General features: G+C 40.8%; 1 protein-coding gene across 2 annotated transcripts in view; it reads right to left on the minus strand.

Annotated features, from left to right (window-relative positions):
- Positions 1 to 19,121, minus strand: part of rbfox3a (RNA binding fox-1 homolog 3a) — a gene marked incomplete at both ends in the record, with an annotated part of 224,532 nt that overhangs the window by 93,260 nt on the left and 112,151 nt on the right. The window contains one exon of one of the 2 annotated variants that reach the window (XM_084567707.1): positions 15,326 to 15,451. The exons of the other annotated variant lie outside the window; for it this stretch is intronic. Within the exon in view, the coding sequence (XP_084423833.1) occupies positions 15,326 to 15,451 (126 nt within the window). Of the gene's footprint in view, positions 1 to 15,325; positions 15,452 to 19,121 lie in introns of those variants that run through there. 2 annotated transcript variants of the gene reach the window in all.

A 19,121-nucleotide genomic window follows, 5' to 3' on the forward strand; every position in this document is an offset into this window, starting at 1 on the left:
TCCTTCTGTTAATAATCTTTTAATTCTTTAATCGAAGTCAGAGACTGACACATTTTTCTTGGTTTTTACTGTGCCATGTCACTGTAGTAAAAACTGTACTGTCACGTCTTTATCTATTGTATTTCCTGGATTTAATATGGCTTTAATACACTCTGTAGTTAGTTTATTAGGTCCACCTTACTCAAACCAACATAGTGTAATACAACAGTCTTGCAATCAACTTTAAAGCCTTAATGAAGATTTTTATGTTCAGTCTTTGTTCAGACTGTTTAAGAGACTGTGGAGATGACTCAAACAGATTCAAAGTCTCAGTGCAGTAGTAGCTTAAAGAAATGCGCTGCTAATATAACAGAAACAAGCAAGTTTGAGTACTGTGTGCTTTTTTTTTGTCCATGAATACAGAGATTTAGGTGTGATTTTTTTTATGACTTTGTCAGATCTAAAAAGTGCACAATAAAAATCAGACTAGACTATTAATTTAGAGAATTAACAAAGGGGCACATATTGATTGTTTTCCTGGTCGTCTGGTTCTGGGAGGAGGGAGCAGCTTTAATGTGTTGTTTGGTTTCATTCGTCAACATCTGGAATACTTTTACTGGTCAACAGATATCTATATGATCCCAGTCGGGGTCTTTCACAGAGCTGTTCCAGTACTTAGCCCCATAATAAGGAATAGTGGCTCTATCATTTTTTAAGTGTTCTCCTCTTATCCACCTGTTGGTGTGAGGAGAGCTACGTCATCACCCAACTCTGTTCCAGTCCTCATTCTCTTTGTGTCTTCTTGAAGCCAGGCTAACATTACTAATGTGCTCTTATTCTTCTGCTTTCCCCTGTTTATATAAAATAGTTGTCATGAGTTACCCCGTGTTGTCCATTTTTTGTGAGAAAAAGTGAGCGACAGTCAGTAGCCTCTGGGTAATGTAGTTTAAGTGCCATTATGAATCTACAGGAGAGGGTGCGGACTGCTTGTGATAACTCCCAGTGCGACTGAGTACGACGAGGTGGTGGTGATACTGCATAGCAGAGAGGAGAGAACCAGCCCACTTAAAGCACCGTTCCTACCGAATAATGGACCTAATTTATCACATAGTTGATGTTTCCAATATATCTAGTACTGTCAGTATTACAAATTTCTTCATAGTTTTTTTATATGTTATATAGAGTTAATTAACATTGGTCAGCTGGGTTCTTCAGTGCTTTGTGTCCCATGTCAATAGAATTAATTTCTGTGCTTTTAGTTGTTGTCACATTGCGTGAAAGTGTTTTCTTTATTTTATTGTGTCTAACTAATATAACAGAACCATTATAATAATAGTGAAATAGTGCCCTTCTTTAGTTTTAGCTTCCTCGGCCACTGTATCCAATACAATTGGTTACTCATATGATTTATATTGTTTGTACTACAAACACTCAATATTGGAAATAAGACAGACATTATTATGCTCAGACATTATTTTCCGTTCATTCCCACTGTTAAGATAACGTCTTCAGAACCATGTTGTCATTTTTCAGTAGCATTTGTACAAGTGAGGCCCTGTTGCATGAATCTCTGCAGGAGTGCTGGAGCATTAGAACAACTTTCTTTGTGAAATTTGCTGATGAGACGGAACGCTTTAAAAGCTTTCCTGTTATTAAATGTTGCTCATTTAGGGTGAAGCAATGTCAGTAAACAGACAAAAAACCCTTCCCGTACTCACATTCTGGATTTTAGTAAATACTTAAATAAATGTCCGTTTCCTTTTGATCCACTTTGTTGAATGGATTTTTCTCAGTTTAGGCAAAAATGTATATGTATACGTCTTTATAATTAATATTAAACAAACAGTTTTCACTTTTGTGGATAATTTTGATGTTGTGTGCATTGCAGATGAAGCTCTTCTCGCTAGGAAGCAGCATGTGCAGTAACCATTTTATAGTTTTTTTTTTAATAGCTCTTTTTGTTTTTGCATTATAAAATATCCATAAAATGATAGTTATTATACTGTGGCTTCAGGAGAGACTTAGAGCTCCCTTAGTTTTATTAAAACCACCTAAAACCCAAACAATGCTTTGAGCAAATCATCCACAATTGTGTGTGTTAAAGCTCCAATAGAAACGAGCCAGTCTTCTGCCTTTAAACCTTAAATGGCTGCTCTACCTCCCTTTATGAGTTCCATCTATTTATGTATACTGGCCCTGTAGTGAGGAAATTAAACCTCTGGATCACCACAGATGCTCTTTACATCACATATGGTTAAAGACAAAAAGAGAGGAGATGAGATGAGATGAGATAAGATGAAGTAACGTATCATGGTAGTCGAAAGGAAGTACCTACTCTTGTTCAGATATGATAGCTTAGCCCTCAAGTCTCTTCCAGGTCAAGATGCTTGCTGACCCTGTAGACCCAACCACAGAAGATGACTAATACCACTAAGAGATCCTGAGGAGTGCCCCAGGCATTCCAAAAGCCCTTAGCACACAGAGTCTGCACTGTCCTTTTTTATAGTGCAGTTACATTATCAGTAAGGATGTATGGATAGGTTCCAGGTAATCGTTATCATGGCGAATCCAGATTTTTTTTTTTAGAATGATTAGATCAGATTGGTATTGGGATCCAAAAAAATAAATAAATTACAGATTTCTGTTGGACCTTCTGGAGCCACAGTACAAGCCTCCCTTTCTACACTACATTAACTTTGACAGCCCTATTTATTGGACTTAATACTGTTGCACGGTGCACACGTGATTTAGGAGAATACAAGGAACATAAAAAAAGTTTTTATGAATCTCCAAGGGACGAAATTTTGCATGAATTCGGCTTGGACGATACAATATATTAAAAGAACTGGGGGCTACAAGACCTGATTGGGACATACTAAATTATCAATCCAATTTATACCCAAGTAGATTTCACCACCTTTCACCAACGGATTTGGAGGTGGTTACACTGTGGTTACCTTTGGATAGTTTTCTGTAATCTTTGTTGTTCCCATCCGTATCAAGGCCAAAAATTGCAGAGTTGTACTTTTGCAAGTGGCGGTTAGCTGAGTTACACAGGACGTCTGGAGCATAAAGGGTGAAGATGAATCTGCACGGTTTACTGCAGGAACCTCATGCTCGAGCCAACCCAGTCAAAGTCACGGTGCTGTATCGACTGTAGTGGATTGATGAGGTAGTTGAGGATCCATGCTTTGAGATGGTGGCCCACCACTGTATTTCAAATTGTCCCTCAAAATTAAATTTAACAAATTCATAGTGTGCCCATCCTTTCCTTGGAGATAAAGAGATCTATTTTACTTTGGAAGTAGATGACTGCATCACCTAACACAGTGCCAGGTTGTTAAGCAACTGCAGTGGGTCCATCAACGGTCTTTCCAGGAGTGGAGATAGACAAGGACCAGCCTCTCTTCATCAGGTGCAGTGCCAGTGCCACAAGCTTGTTGATTTCATTGGGTTGGTGGAGTCTTTGGCATAGGTACCACAGGTCAATCTAATCCTCCTCAGCCAAGTGATTCTGATTTCCCTACCAAAAGAAAGTCTTTCTTTTCTAGGGCAGAACCTTAATATTTAGGGTTAATCCAGGGTTTGTGATTGGAAAAACACCATGCAGTCCTGGTGGATTCCACCGAGATGTTAATATAGTCTGTGTGTGAGACTGTCACAGTCCTCCCACACAATTGTGTCAGAACAGTCTTTCAGAGCCTCAACAGCCTTGTTGGAACATTTTTTTCACCACTGACATACTACTAGCTGTTTGTACACAAAAGGTTGGTACACAGAGAAAAAGAGCACCTCAGATCAGATGTTCCCAGGAGAGGGAGAGGTGATGAGCTATATGCCTCCTTGGTGTTGGCATAAAACAAATCCAGCGTTCTAACACGTTGAGTGAAGGAGGCAAAGTGGAGGAATGAGGCCTGATTAAAGTTACTAGTTACATTCATAATACAACGAAATGAGAATTATCTCAGTGGATACTATGGCCACACGCTAATGGCTAAAAATTCAACATTCTTACCGCAGAACTGTTCTTAAGTAGTGATGTGCCCAGGGTTACACTGTCTGTCATCTAGAAATAATGCCAGTACTACTCACTTTGACTTATTCTGCCCGCATAGTCTGGAAACCATCCAACAACTCATTAGTGTTTGGAATTAGCATGGTTAGCCATGAGCTGTACACACTATTGTGCATAACCCTCCCAATGTTCTTTCTGATGCCAGGTCAGTGCCACTGGCTTGTCTGTTTTATTGTCCCCATGTGTTCCTCTACCTGGTAGCACCAACATGTTACGGAGGTGATCCACGGTCTAGAGGATGAGGGCATTGTGCACTAGCAGGATCCCTGAACGCAGTTGTAAATAATGCAAGAAACTATAGGAAGACCAGTGCAAATACATAATAAATACCTAATAAAAGATTTATGGACATGTTGTAGAAGACTGCCCTAATTACTCAATTTCTATTTTTTAAGAAAAGGGAAAATGAGGAGAAAATGCTCACTGGTAAGGAAGAGTTACTGTAATACTCTTAAATAACTACATTTAGCAAAATAAGCGTATGCATTTTATGCAGTTTGCACACATGCACACACACTGACACATCTCTGTCTGTGGTGTTCTGTGATTTGATCGGATTTGCTGTTTCAGGGATAGACCACCAGTGAAGCAGTGGCCTAATATTATCAGATGAATTCAATTAATATAATCTCATTTCCTCTTAAGTGCCGCTCCTCTAATTAATTATGGGCAGACGCAGGGCACGGACCACCCACTGGTTAGCAAAGCATGACAGAGTGTGTATGCGTGTGTGTGTGAGTCTGTACGAGAGCAATGCATGTGTGCAAAGGCACATGCAGTCAGTGCATTTATATGTGTGTTTGTATTCAGGCAAGTGTGTGCAAGTATGTATCGCTTGCTCACATTCACACACACACACACACACATTAATAGGACTGGTACAGATGAAGCAATATCTGGAGGCTGGTGTAATTAGGGCCAATTCAATTGGACTCTGATACTTCATTATACACCTGCCAACAACACCAGCGATTGATAGCCATATTTTCCTTCTCCATTTCGTTTTCTCGCTCATTAATGGTGTGGAATTAATGAAAATGGTTCTGAGTAGCCTCGTTCACTGCTGGAGGACAGCATTTGCACTGCATGGTCTGCATGTTAGTGTGTGTTTGTGAACTTTTCACCCGAGGGGTCTTTATCACACTTCTTTTTTTTTTATATTATTATGTACAGGTCTTTACGACATAAAATGAGAATAAAATGACACACACACACATATACGATGAGCTTGGGCTGTTTGCACAACCACACATTCTGAGGTGTGACTGGTCTGATCCCATTGCAACACGGTCTCTAGAGGCTTCTTTCATTGCAATAGCGTGGTTACCACAAAGGTAGTTTTGTTAACACAATAGTGTTATTGTGTAGTTGAGTTCAAAATGAAGGCCAGGTTTATAGCAGTGTGTTCCGAGTACATACAGAGCACTCGTGGGCTGGAATGTCAACATGTTGAAGGTTGTCCTGACTGGTGTGAGTTCATGGAAAGACTGTCTCTAGTTGATTTCATCATGCACCCACCAACACTGAGCTATATATTTTGCAGAGATGGATAGTAACAGTACGGTAGCAAACTCAAGCCTACATGATTCATGATTGTACCCTACCAAGCTCTAGGCTAAAATGATCAAAATGAGGATGGAAGTGATTTTAGCCTGAATGGAGCAGATGAGTCCTTCAGGGGTTGGACGGGGTCTGTATTATAATGAACAATATTGCAATGTTGCACGTCATATGGTGAACACAATGATGAACAACTTTATTGCACACCAAAGATATTTCCCAATATCATGCAGGGTGAACTTCTATATTCCCTTTAAAGGGATGCCAAGAACAGAAGGTGTATGGAAGCTGTGTGATGACCGATGCAGTGCTGCCCTATCAGAAGGACTTGCTGGGTGACATTGATGGGAATATGTTCCAATATAGAATGACTGAGTCTGTGGAAGTAGTAGTTACCTCAATTTCAAGACCAACAATATCATCCCTCTGGTGACTGTATAATCATTTATGAATGATATATGGTAAATGGTCTGCACTTATATACACTGCACTTTTCTTAGCACTTAGCGAGACCGAACATGCTTTACAGTACCTCTCATTCGTCCACTCACACATGCTCTTACACAACAATGGCAGAAGATTGCCCTATCAACTGAGCCACAGCTGCCCACGAAGTAGATGTTGTATAATGATGGGTCAGTGAGCCCATCTGCTTTTGCTCGCATCTTAGGACTGTAGGAAATGTCAATAGGCTTGCTTGTGTTTTATGATTCTAACGTCCAGCAAAACTCACCTGGACATAACACTCCCACTGCAAAGAACAGACAATTTTGAGTGAGGTAGAGTTTTGTTGATGGACTCATTGTCCTGCATGATATGTGCACTGCTTGGTGTTATATTTCTGTTCAAGACCATGTGTTTTCATACCACACAGTCCTCTGGGGAATTTCACCCCTCTGTTCAACAACTTCTCAGCTCCTCACTTGGGAATATTTACCCAGGGATCAGTATTCAGCCCACTGGTACATTGAGAATTTCTGGAATATCTGTGCCACTCTCTGGAGCACTCTTTGCTTTTTAGCACAGCAGGAACTCTCTCTTAATTCTTATTTTTTCTCGTCCAATGAGAATGCTAGTGGCAATGCCCCAAGTATGACAGTTTCGGCAGGTCAGTCCACCACTTTTTAATAGATGAAAATATTTCAACAACTGTTGGACGGAGTGCCAAAACATATCGATACATTCATGGACACCAGAAGAGGAATGCTATTGACTTTTGTCATCGTCTGTCTTTAACTGTAGCGGCACCATTAGAATGGCATTTGAAGTGAGAGGGAAATATCTTGACAATTACTGGATGGATTCACATTTCATTTGGCAGAGATACGGAAGGTCCTCGCAAGAAAAATTAAATGACATTAAATTAAATGATGAATATATATTTTATTCTAATATTTTTAAGTATTTGTATTATATCTGTTGGTTGCCATTGCCGGCAAATGAAAACCAACCAAGCAAACAAACTAACAAAACTTTTAAATATCCTTGAGCACAAGGATGGGTGGGTGATCAATGGGTGAGCTTCATGCAAAGAGGGGGGTCTATGCAGGTTTCCAGAGTCAGGGATTTGATGTCCTTTTCATGAGGCTAGAGTGCTGAGTTGCACATTTGCCCCTCCAAAACCTTGCCTGGCAACGGCCAACGAGCTTATCAGATTTCACACACATGAACAGCCAGACACACACTCTTTCCTGCTTCATCACACACTCACACAGTGGTTTTCTCACTCCTTGTGTTGCTTTGGAGGGGAAACAAACTTTCACTTTTAAGCTCAAAGTCTGCCTCGGTCCTAATTAGTGTGCGCTCACACACACGCACTTATACCCAAGGAAGTGCACGCGCAGAAACACAGACGCACGTACTAAAAAAAACACACAGCGGCACAGCAAGTGATGAGGCCTGGTTAGCGATCATCTTATTTCTTAATTGTCACTGAATAATCTATGCAAATGAGGGTTAATGGGAGCCTATTGGAGGCATTTGTGTGGGCTACGCCTCCTAAAAACAGCTCTATCAATTAACATCAATATTTGTCTTCCTCTCATGATTCAATTTACACCTTGTTCTCAAGTTAATGGACATAATTAACGCTAATTAGGAGGAGAGGGCGAGGAGGAACAGAGACACGCTTGATTAGGCAGGTCCATGTGTGTAAACCAGTATCTATCATGCATGATAGGTGTGTATGAGCGGGAAAGCTGAGGGAGAACTGACACTAAAAGCAAAAACTAAACAAACTAAAACAGGAAATGAATACAATGTGGCTAAAATACAGCTGTTGGTTGCTCTCATGTAGTGTAGATACACACATAAACAGGCAGGGGCGTGAATCCAGGGGTGAACACTGAGGTAGTTACCCACCATCTCGCATCAACACTGCTAAAAAAACTCTCAGGACTCCTAACAGAAGTGTGTAACCTTAAACAAATGACAGCAGGGTCTTCCCTAGACGCATCAGGGTTGCGACCTCTGACCTCATGACCCCAGTCTCTACTGCACGCTGTCATATCACTGCAGCACTAACAAGCTGTCTTGTCTGGATAACCTTTAACTGTACAGCCATCCAGCTGCTTAGAGACCTTTAGCTAACACAATGCGTGAAACCTTGGGCATGTTAAACTGTGATCCCCTTCTCTCTGAAACACTCCTCCCCTTACTCCGTCTGTATTGTTCTTTATCTTAAATTTCTCATTTTGTTCCTCTTGGTCACTGCCCACAGACACCTCTTCTAACCTTTTTTTTTAAGCCCAACAAATGCATATGCACGTTCCCAGTGGCTCATCAATAAGCGATAAAACAAATGTCAACAACCACAACACAAGGACTCATTCACATGGAAAATTAAATGTGAAGAAAAGCACACATTACAATACGATGGGGACGCACACAAAACACCATGTGTCCAAAAGTCGCACTTTGTCCCTGTGTTATGGAATTCCCTGCGAGGCGATCTCAGACTGGCCAAGTCAGCATCTTCTTCTCTTAACTGGTCCACTGTTTTATTATGGTTATTCCATTGTGCCATATATATGGTGGTTTTAATGTTTCCTTTATGCAGTACCTTCTAACTTTGCTTTGAAGGTGCATTACAAATAAAATTATTATGTCAAAAAAAGAAAGAAAAAAATACTATAGTAGCATCCCTAATGCTTTCAAAGTTTGCGAGGAAAAGAAAATCAATTGCACTGTGGCACATAAAGTTGGAATCATTTTATTTTCAGACTCTTTTTACTCTTTTTACAGATCAGTTATATGTATGGAAGAGACTGATCAATAAAGTTTTGAGAAGATATGCACTTTATCTATCAGGCATGGATCACATTGTCACAATCATTTCATGAGAAGAGGTAAAAATATTCTATTCAAACGTTATGGGCAACAGTGTATATTACTTCCATATAATATTTGACTTTTAGTGTGAATATGATATGTGCAACACCTGGATTAAGCTGAAAAGAACTAGTTTGTAAAATATTCTGTCAGACCACCTTGGAAGGTGGAAAATTTACAGAAGCACTCAAAGACTGGAGTGAAAAGTCGACGATCATAGTAAGACAAATAATTGTTTAAATTTCAGAGGGCCATACAGGAAAACATTTATTGCAAGCCAAGAAAATTGGGCTTATGGAAGAACAGGTCAATCAGGTGTATGAGGAGGTTGTGAGGCGTGTGTGGGTATATCAGCGTACTACTAGTGTATTAAGTGCACAGAACACATTATGTAGGGGGTAGGGGTGGAGGGTGGGGTCTGGGTTGGTGAAATGAATGCATTGTTTCCACGTGAGTATCAATGGGGGGGGGGAGTGGGAGGAGTGGGAGGAGATGTCACCACAGATGGACCCAGATACAGACAGCACGCTGAATACAGGGGTGGGAGGCTGGGCGTTGTCATGGCAGTGTTTTCCTCCACCTTCTGATGTTCTCACCGGTCGGAAACCATCATAAATAACAAGGGGAAGATGGAGGATTTATGAGACACAAATATCTCTGTAGCAGCCTATCATTTCACAGAGACTGTCACTGGAAGAGAGAGATGAAGAGAGAGAGAGAGCGAGAGAGAGACAGAGAGAAACTTTTTTTTTACTTATTTTCATCTAATTATTTCAATGACTGACCTTTTTTAGGTTTTTATTGTTGATTGCTGGTTTTTGTGAGTTGGGCTATTCACAGCTTTGGCTCGCTCTCTCTCTCTCTCTATATATATAACAACAATGAGACCAATAAATCAAACTGAACTCAAAGTTAGATGGATGCACAAGGAAGCTTCAACACTGTCTGACTTGGAGCTTATTAGAATTCATTGCAGACTGAGCCCTGTAATCCTAACTACCATGTCATTAGTTGTCTGCTGTTTATAAGGGAGTGACTTCAAGGTCAAACGTATATTTCCTTATTCAACAGGGTGGGGAAAAAAAGACAAAGGGGACAAACGGGACGAGACAATAAAGAATGAAAGTGAAGCAAGAAGAAAAGGCAAGAGAAGGGAAGGAGGGATGTAGAAAAGCCAAGGCCTCAGCTCTATCCAATTACATTGTTCGTGTATTATAAATTGGGACACGGGTGGAAAAAGCTAATGAGAGGCAGAACACACTGTCTGATGGAGATGTGTGCGTACGTGTGTGTGTGTGCGCATCTGTGTGTGTGTGTTTAAAATAAGGGAAAGAATGACTTTACTTACTTGCATTACCAATTCAGCTCTAACTTTGAGAGATGTAAAACATGTTCAGTGTGAACTTGGCCTCAGAGCAGACCGGCTTATCAAGGCTTAGGAAAGATGTGCCGGAGTGAGGGAGAGGATGGAAAGACAGCAGCCGCCAGAGAGAACGTCAGTATAACATATCTGCAAAGTGTTCATATCAACGCAGATACCGAGGCTACTGCAGCAAACTTTTCACTCACTGCGCAAGTCACTGGCCTTCCCACAATATCGCCTGATTATGATCAATGTTTTATATTGATCTGGCTACGAAAACAGAGTTTAGAAAAGTTAGCAAAAGATGGTGGACTTTGTTAAGTAGCAGAAATGCCAGCGCTAAATTGAAACCAAGCCAGTCTCTTCCAAATCCTGTAGCTGTTAAACTCAGGTTAATTCTTTCATGCACGTTTGTGATTTAGGCACCAAAAGTATTTTACATTTGGGGCAGGAGCAGCATCTTTTCCAAACCGTGTGCTGAGAGGGTCTAAACAGAATCTTAAAAAGTTAGGAACACAAATCAAATATTCTACATGGATTATATTTTGCTGATACGTTATGGCATTAACCTATTGCACGTATCTTGCACGTTGTGTTAATGTGTGACATTTACACATTATGTTCATAAGAAAACATTATTTAAATGTAAATGTAAACTAGTGTTGGTGTTTTTGCTAAATCAAATCCGAAATACTGTATTTCAAAAAGAAAAAGAAAAACAATAAGTTCATATACATTCAAATATGCAAATTAAGACGTACACTGGGAAATAGTTTTGTTAATTTATTAAAACTATAGTCAGTGACATTTTTGTAGTTCTTTTTTACATTTTATTAGGGAAATTATTTCTATGTATTTATATGCAGTATATACAGTGTGTGTGTGTGTGTGTGTGTGTGTGTGTGTGTTTTCAGTATAATTTAAACACGGAATAATGTGCTGTGAATATTTTGTGCCATCGCTACTAAATTATCTCCAGGTTATTTTTTTTGTTCATGAAGATATTCCCCTTGTGTCATTTTATGTGGTTGTCTGAATTTTGTTTCTTTTAAATTATGTTTTGCTACATGTCTGTTTTTCTGTTTTTATCTCTCAGTTTAGTCTTTACCTTTAAGAGCGTCGGTAAAGGCGGTTCAAACAGATCGCAAAGTGCATACAATGAATTTACAACAGCAGACGCTGTGCATTTGCTTGTGCTTGTGCTTGTGCTCGCGCGCTCGTGTGCAGCTCGCGTAGAGGTGTGTGCCCTCGTCTAAAAGCTGATAAAAGAGCTAAAACTGCTGCAGCACGGGACGCTGATGATATTAGGCAATGAACCTTTTGAAGTCGGTGGCTCAGATGGAAAGATCAGAGCTTGATCCTGCAGTAATGACTACATCGCTTCATCCTTACACATCAACAACACAAGACCAAAAAGCCACGGAGTCATGGTGATTGTGCAGAAAACTAAAACTAAATTTTATATGACCCAGCATTAAATGAGACACTGATGCTGCGGTACTAGCAGCTTATGTGACCGTCTTTTCCTTTTCGGTGCTAATGTATGTGTTATGACCATGTTTGATACTGCTGTCATATTATATACTTGCCCTTCATACTTTTGTGGTACCAGCTGAGTAATCAGAACTGCCAGTAACTGTAAGAGGACATTGAATGCTTGCTCAGATTCACAGACTTTATTGTCAATTTGATCAGATTGCTTCTGATTTAAATTATAATTTTCCAATTATCTGTTTAATTACTTTAGTGCCTTTGGGTCTGTCCTATGTCATTATATGATTTCCTTTGCACAAGGAAGTCTACTCCTGTCTTGTTTCAGGTTTCAGGTTTATACCAGAAACAATTTATTTATTTTTTGGTGGAATGCTATATGTGGGCTATGTGCACATACAGATGTAGGTAGACAGACAGATTCTCAGGACTAATGCAACGGCAGACTGTAACTGATCTCCAGCTCCCTCTAAGTGAGTGTATTAATGGACACAAACGTGCACACACTAACACACCCCCAACAGGCACACGCGCAGCGTATATTAATGGTATCAGAGTTGAAGAGCAATGCAACTCTTCATTTGATCTAAAACAATGATGCCACGCAGTGATAAATCACTCATCAGACAACACGCTGGGACTTTACTCCTCGCAGCTCCACACCCATTCTTTACCCGACGTCTGTGAGGGAGCTGTCCAGGGTCCTGAACATGCTTAACACTCATGTTTCACACACATCTCTCCCTGTTTTGTTTTGATTTCTCTTCATTTATGGGTGCTGTTAATGGTGCTCAATTTGAAATGAAATTAAAAAAGTGAGAGATAAAAAAAACATGCAAATGCAAAACAAATTATTATTGTGAGAAAAATTGTGATATTTAAAATGGTTAAATCATATCATTTTTGTGTAACAGCAAAGAAGTTTCCAAACTGCATGCAGTCTATGCAGTCTCTATTATTAGATGAATCAAAAACACATCCGCATGAGACAGAGGAACACAGTGTTTTGCCACACAAAGCAATACATTCTCGACAAAAAAGAGCCAAAACGGAAAACATGAAGACTAAAGATGGCATGGAGAGCAAAAGAGCAAGGAATGAAACAAACACCGAGGGGTTTATTTCTCCATATTCCTGCGCATATTCCAACCAGTAGACAGGAAGTGTTTAACTATTAGGTGCGCCTTGGTAAAGATTCCACCCTCCTCCCTCCAAACCCCTTCCTCCCTGGGGAGAGCAGAGGAGCTTGCACAAGCAGATTTAGCACATGGTATTGACTTAAGAGGACTGTTTTTTCCAAGGCGACGCCTTGTAAGAAAAAAAAAGAGAGAGAGAGAGAGAGAAATAGAGAAAAAGGGTGGAAGAAAAGAGAGGGAATGGAAATCCAATAAACAAGGATGGAAGAGATGAATGTATGGGGGCGTGCTTAGCTGTGATCCATGTTGTCTGTTCACAAAAGTGGATAGAGGAGGGGCGGGCAGGTGAATAGGGGTATCCTACTGAGGGCTTAAACACAGCGTCACAGTCAAAAGCACTTCGCGCACCACTTAGTCAGAAGTCATCCTTGACCGAAACAAGCTTTTCCAGGTTGATAATGACGGTGAAAGTGTTTCATGATGTCCAAGAGGTTCGAATTTTTCCTCTTTCTCCCAGAAATGATGTCCTGATCACTTAGATTTCCTATTATTTCAGTTTTCCAAAAATCCGTCGTCAAAGCATGTCTGCATACTTGTGATCAACTGAGGCATTACGTCATTGGACTGTTTCTTCGGGATCACTATGACTGTTTGTGCACGCCCATGAAATATATTATTGAAAATCCTCCCCTAATGTAGAATTTTGAAAAAAAAAGAAAGAAAATAAAAATAAAGAAACACCTAAATACAACGTAATAACTCAGTGTGTACAGTTTAATAGCAGTGTCTGGTTCTGGACAGGAAATACAGAAAAAGATTTGAGTAATGCACTCCGCTGCACTGTCTCAAGATTTTAAGACCGTAGTTGTGGCTAAAAATGAAAGAAAGAAATACACTGAGAAATAATTTGAAAAATAAAACAACAAAAACTCTTGATATTAAAGAAATCAAAGAAATCCGTAAACTATATCCAGCCTGTGCTCCATAGTAAGAGCAAAGTTACTCCTGGGCTTCAGAAGAAAATCCACAGTACAAAGAGAAGCTTTCACTAATACAGAAATGTAAGTCTTACACTCTCTCATCCCTCCACCGCTGGAACAAGCACCAGTCGGTTCTTTCTTTCTTTTTAACAACACTTCTACGGATAAAGGATCAATCCAAACCAAATGGGAGAAAAAAGCCAAATAGCACAAGTTTGCATTTTGTAAAAAGGGGTCTTCCCATGAGTGTCATAAGAAACCAAAACAAATAAATGAACACACACACACAAACACACCCACACACACACACATATACACCACTAGCAACTAACAGACTGCTTCCCCGAGGACTCGTGCTGTTTGTGACGCCGCATGAAACGGAGTGGGTGAGTGTGTGTGTGTTTGTGGATCCCAGCTGGTGCATGCTCTGTGTCTTGTACCCATGTGTGTGTGTGTGTGTGTGTTTGCGTGTGCGCTGCCAGCAGGCGGGTGGTCTGGGCCGCACTGTAAAGGTGATGTGTGGTGGCTATTTGGAGTCTGGACGTGGCAGGTTAGCTCACTGCAGCCTGCTAATATTTTATATGGCAGCTCTCTCCAGTCTTATCATATTTTATACGGCCGCAATAACAAACTGTCTAGAGAAAAAGGGACCGCCTGTCACTGCACATGGTGCCAGTAGTAAAACCAGGCACAAACACACATAGACCGTCGCACACACCCACCGCGGCCCGTGGACTGCGTTGGTGCTCAACACAGCAATTGACCAACTCGGTGTCAAGTTGAGCACTTTTACAGTAAACAAACAAGATTGAGTCACGCAGAGCGATAACTGGAGAAACAAGGCACAAATGAATAGGAGCACAGCGCTCACAGCCGCGTAAATGACGAGGCACGCAGCCACTCCAAGAAGTGAGCCAGCAGTCATTTGGTTCTATTGTCTAATTCAGTTCTGAGCCGACGTGTCCCTGTCCTGCTGCCCAGTGAACACACACACAAGCATTCTCACACACACGGGGGAGGGTGGGGTGGGGGTGGGGGTGGGTGGCTGCTCCATGTGTTCATCAATTCAATGCACTGAGAATGAGTGTGAGGAGCATGAGAAAATGAAGTGTTTACCAACAGCATGTAGAAAAGTGTAGCAGTGATGCAGACGCCGCTGACTGACATGGAAGTTTTCAAAAATCTGTACTTTCAAGAAAAAAAAAAAGACAATCAGTACTAAAAAGAAAAAAAACAAACAAACAGGAGATACATTTCGAAAGTACCTTCGATGGAGATTTGGTGAATGGGTGAAAGTTGTGAAAGAGGAACAAAAGGAACAGCACGACTTAAAAGTCCAGCAAAAGTAGCAAGCACAGGAGAACTGAGGGAGTGTGGGTGCTGATGGGTGGTGTGATGGGTGCTGTCTTACCTGGGGCAGATAGAGAAAAGCAGGGGGGCACTGCAGAGAATGGGGTAACATCCCGGACCCGGACAGTAGCACACAGCCGGAGTTCGCCATAGAGCACAGCATGTGGAGACGGGACACCTTACTCATTAGAGACTCAGTCACACCTCTGTTTACAGATGCTCCACTCTGTCTATCCTCTCACCTCTCAACCTCTCTGGACCACTTTCTCTGTCTTTACTTCTTGTCCCCTCCCTTCTCGCTTCCTTACTTCTCTCAGCGGCAGCGATGAGCAGTCAGAGAGTTACTACTTCAGTGAACGCAGACGAGGGATGCCCCGCGCGCAGACACACATGCATGCACTACACACACCACTGCGGCTGTCAGTGAGCACACTCTGAGCAGCTGGAGCGCCGGGCGGAGGGATGTGTGTAGGAAAATCTAATGTGGGTAGACAGGCAACGTGATGCTTCTGCTTCTGTTCTTCTCTCCTCTGTTTACTTTGTGAAAGAGGTGGAGAAGGCAAGGCACGCGAATGGGTATGGTGAGTGGGAGAGAGGAGGGAAACGGGGGATAGGAGGGAAAGAGAAAGGAGTGTGGAGAAGGAGGCGGAGGCTGGAGGCAGGACCGAAGAGGTTTGGGAGGTCCTAGAGGAAACGGAGGGAGCGATTGGAGGGAGAAAGAGGGGCTAGGAGGGCTGGGAGAGAGTGATTGGAGGGGAGAGGAGTGGCTGGGTGAGGTGGGAGGAGGAAGACGAGAAAGGAGGAGGAGGGGAGTCTCTGGAGTATTCTAACATCAAATGGGCAAGGATGAGAGGGAGAAGCACAGAGGAGTGTGTGTGTGTGTGTCTATTTCTGAGTGTGCGCGCTCACACACATAACAATAGGAGAGCAGCTGATCCATGCTGTTAACCCTTTCCAGAGATGCTCAGGACAGACTCGCCACTAATGGCAAACTCCTAATAATAACCAGCCATTGTATTCCTGCAGGAAAACCAAACTAAATAACATTCATACTCTGCTCAGAGCAGCACACAGATATACATTTTTTATAGAAAAGGAGAAAAAATGGACGAAAACAACAACTATTTCTAATCATAAATTTCCCCCTCAATACGTTATTCTTTCAGTAAATCAATTTGACTGTTTTTCTGGCATGTGCTTGATCCTAATGTTGTGAGAAAGCATCACGAACAGCAGCTCCACAGCTTTGTTCAATACGAAAAATAACATTTTTATTCGCTTCTGCCCCACATGCATTTTAACACTCTAAGGGGTTTGGATGAAATGAAAGCGTAATTGCAAGGTGGAATAATCATCCCCAAAATAATTTCATTTTATTTAAGAAACAATTAAAGACGGAAACAATTACAGCGCGTGTTTAGCGCCTTTGCCAGAATCATAGAGCTGATGCAAAGGCTTAATTTAATTTATAGCTCAACTGTGGGGAGGATATTTTCTTTAAGCACGGCATTTCCCTGGAAAGAACAGCGCTAATGGCTGAATAATGAGATACAGTAAAATATACATCCCCCACTCCTTCCTCCCTTTATTTTCTCCCTCTGTGGGGCATTGACGGGGGAAGGCAGGCAGCAGTTTATTTCCATTTTGGCTTTAAAATTTCTCTTTTGTTGTACTACAACATTGACTAAATGATGCAGTTTAATCTGAACGTGACGGGGAAAGTTGGTTTTAAATACATCCTCCACCGAGAGGGTGGCAGAGAGGAGGAAACAGAGCGGTGGGGAGGAAAGAAAAGGAATATGTGAGGAGGAATAATGGTGCTTGGTGCCATTCCATCTTGAACTTATTTTATTCTCCGTCTCTCTTTGCCCATTTCTCTCACTTATGAACAAACAAACCAACGTTTTGGATCAGATCAATCTAACTGGATTATAAAAGCATTGTAGTCCTCACAGAATTACTGTTTTACATTTATTTATTACTTTATATCATTATTCAAGTAATTAATCCACAGATAACCACTTTATCGTGCTGAAACCTTTTTCATTTCCCTCCATAGCATTGTTATAAATTATTGGTTAGTAAAGTGATTTTCTCACATAGTCTGTGTTTTGTTTTTTTCAAGAAAACTAAATTCCCAGAATTCATTTTTTCACACAGAAGTCTGTGAATTTGGAAATGATTCCGCATTGGTTTCAAAACCAAGCTTGATATAACTCAAACAGCTCCTTTCATTCAAATGGCGTTGTGTGTGTGTGTGTGTGTGTGTAAATGAAGAGTCATATATTGTTAGATTCCTCTTCTTCTAAGGCGCAACTACAAATATTCAGCAGCCACACAGATGCTCACAGGCCGACTGCATGCCAATCTAATTTCCAATATTGCGGTAATGTTTCATTATCTAAAGATATTACTGTGTTTATTTTCATCTCTCCATACATTACCACAGCGAGGGTTTGGAATTTCCCGGGTGTGTGTGCTCATGTGTATATTATGTGTATCGTTATATTGTAACCTACTGTAAAATACATTGAGTGCTTCATTACATCCAAAAGTGACTTATAATGAGCTTTTAATAAGAAAAACTAAGATATTTTGAAGAACCGCCAGCAGCTTATTAGAGTATTATCTCACTTCAGGTCACAGTGAAATGAAAAACGATTTTTGGGCAAATAAACCAACTAAAATATTAGGTATAATATCAGCAGGCAGATAATCAAAGAAATTCTCAGACATATTTTGAATACATCTAAAGACTGTAAAGTGAGACTTCCTTCAAATACAAAGGGATCTGATCAAAATGAATTGGTTAATTTGTATTAAACAACACTGCAGTCAATAGAAATATACTGCCATCATTTAGGAACTTGTCAGATGTCAAATTCACAATACCATAGCACACTGTAAGGAATCAATAATCAGTACATATTACATCAACAAGTTCAAACAGAGAAGGAGACTGTGCAAAAACCATCCTTTCAGAACGACAAATAATTCATACGGAAAAACTAAAAGAAACAAACCGTCCAATGAAGACACTAAATCCATTCTTTGATAATAACTGTGTACTGCAAACCAACATAAATGTGATTCGTCAAACTAAAGCTTTAAGAATAAAAATACTCTTTTCCAATGTTTCTTCTTCTTTATACATTAAATCAGCTCTAAGCAAATTTGACTGTGGCATCTGTGTGTACTCGTCAAATTCAACCAGAAAATTCACTGTGTGATTTCAGCTTTAGTGTGTTTCTACGTATAAATCGTTTCTGCTGCAGCTTAAATGCAATCTTGACTTCCTGCCCTCTCAGTTGCTCAGTAAACATTACCAGTGGTTACCTCAGTTAACCTCCAATGCATTTCACGGCTAGCAATGTATACCGCAATATCAGAGCTGAGGCGGTAGTGTATAGAACAGTGTTTCCTCGGAAATCTTTGTGTTAACCAACGCGATTGGCACCTGCTGTTGGTGCCGTTGTCTCCTAGAGTCCGTCATCGATCAACACAGGCATGCTTCTCGCGGAGGCTTGGCAGCTTAAAGTTTTTTTGGGGGGGTATTTTTTTTCTTTATTTATTCACTCTGTCTTTGAGCATTTCCTGGGGTTGATGAAAACTGAAGAGGCCAGTGACATTGAGGCTTCAAGGCCACGCTTCAGCATCAAAGCCAGTTTGAACCTATTGAAATATTTATCATTTTTATTCTCACAGCAGATGGATCTTCTCTCCATTAATACCATGGGAAGCATAAGGCATGTGTGTCTGGTGTGTGTCTGGTGTGTGTGTGTGTGTGTTGGGGGGGTTAAGGTATAAGAGGTCCATGTGTATGGGTTAAAGTAAGCGTATGTTTGCACCTAGCTAGC

This window comes from Chelon labrosus (genome assembly GCF_963514085.1).
Source record: "Chelon labrosus genome assembly, chromosome: 19".
Lineage (NCBI taxonomy): Eukaryota > Metazoa > Chordata > Actinopteri > Mugiliformes > Mugilidae > Chelon > Chelon labrosus.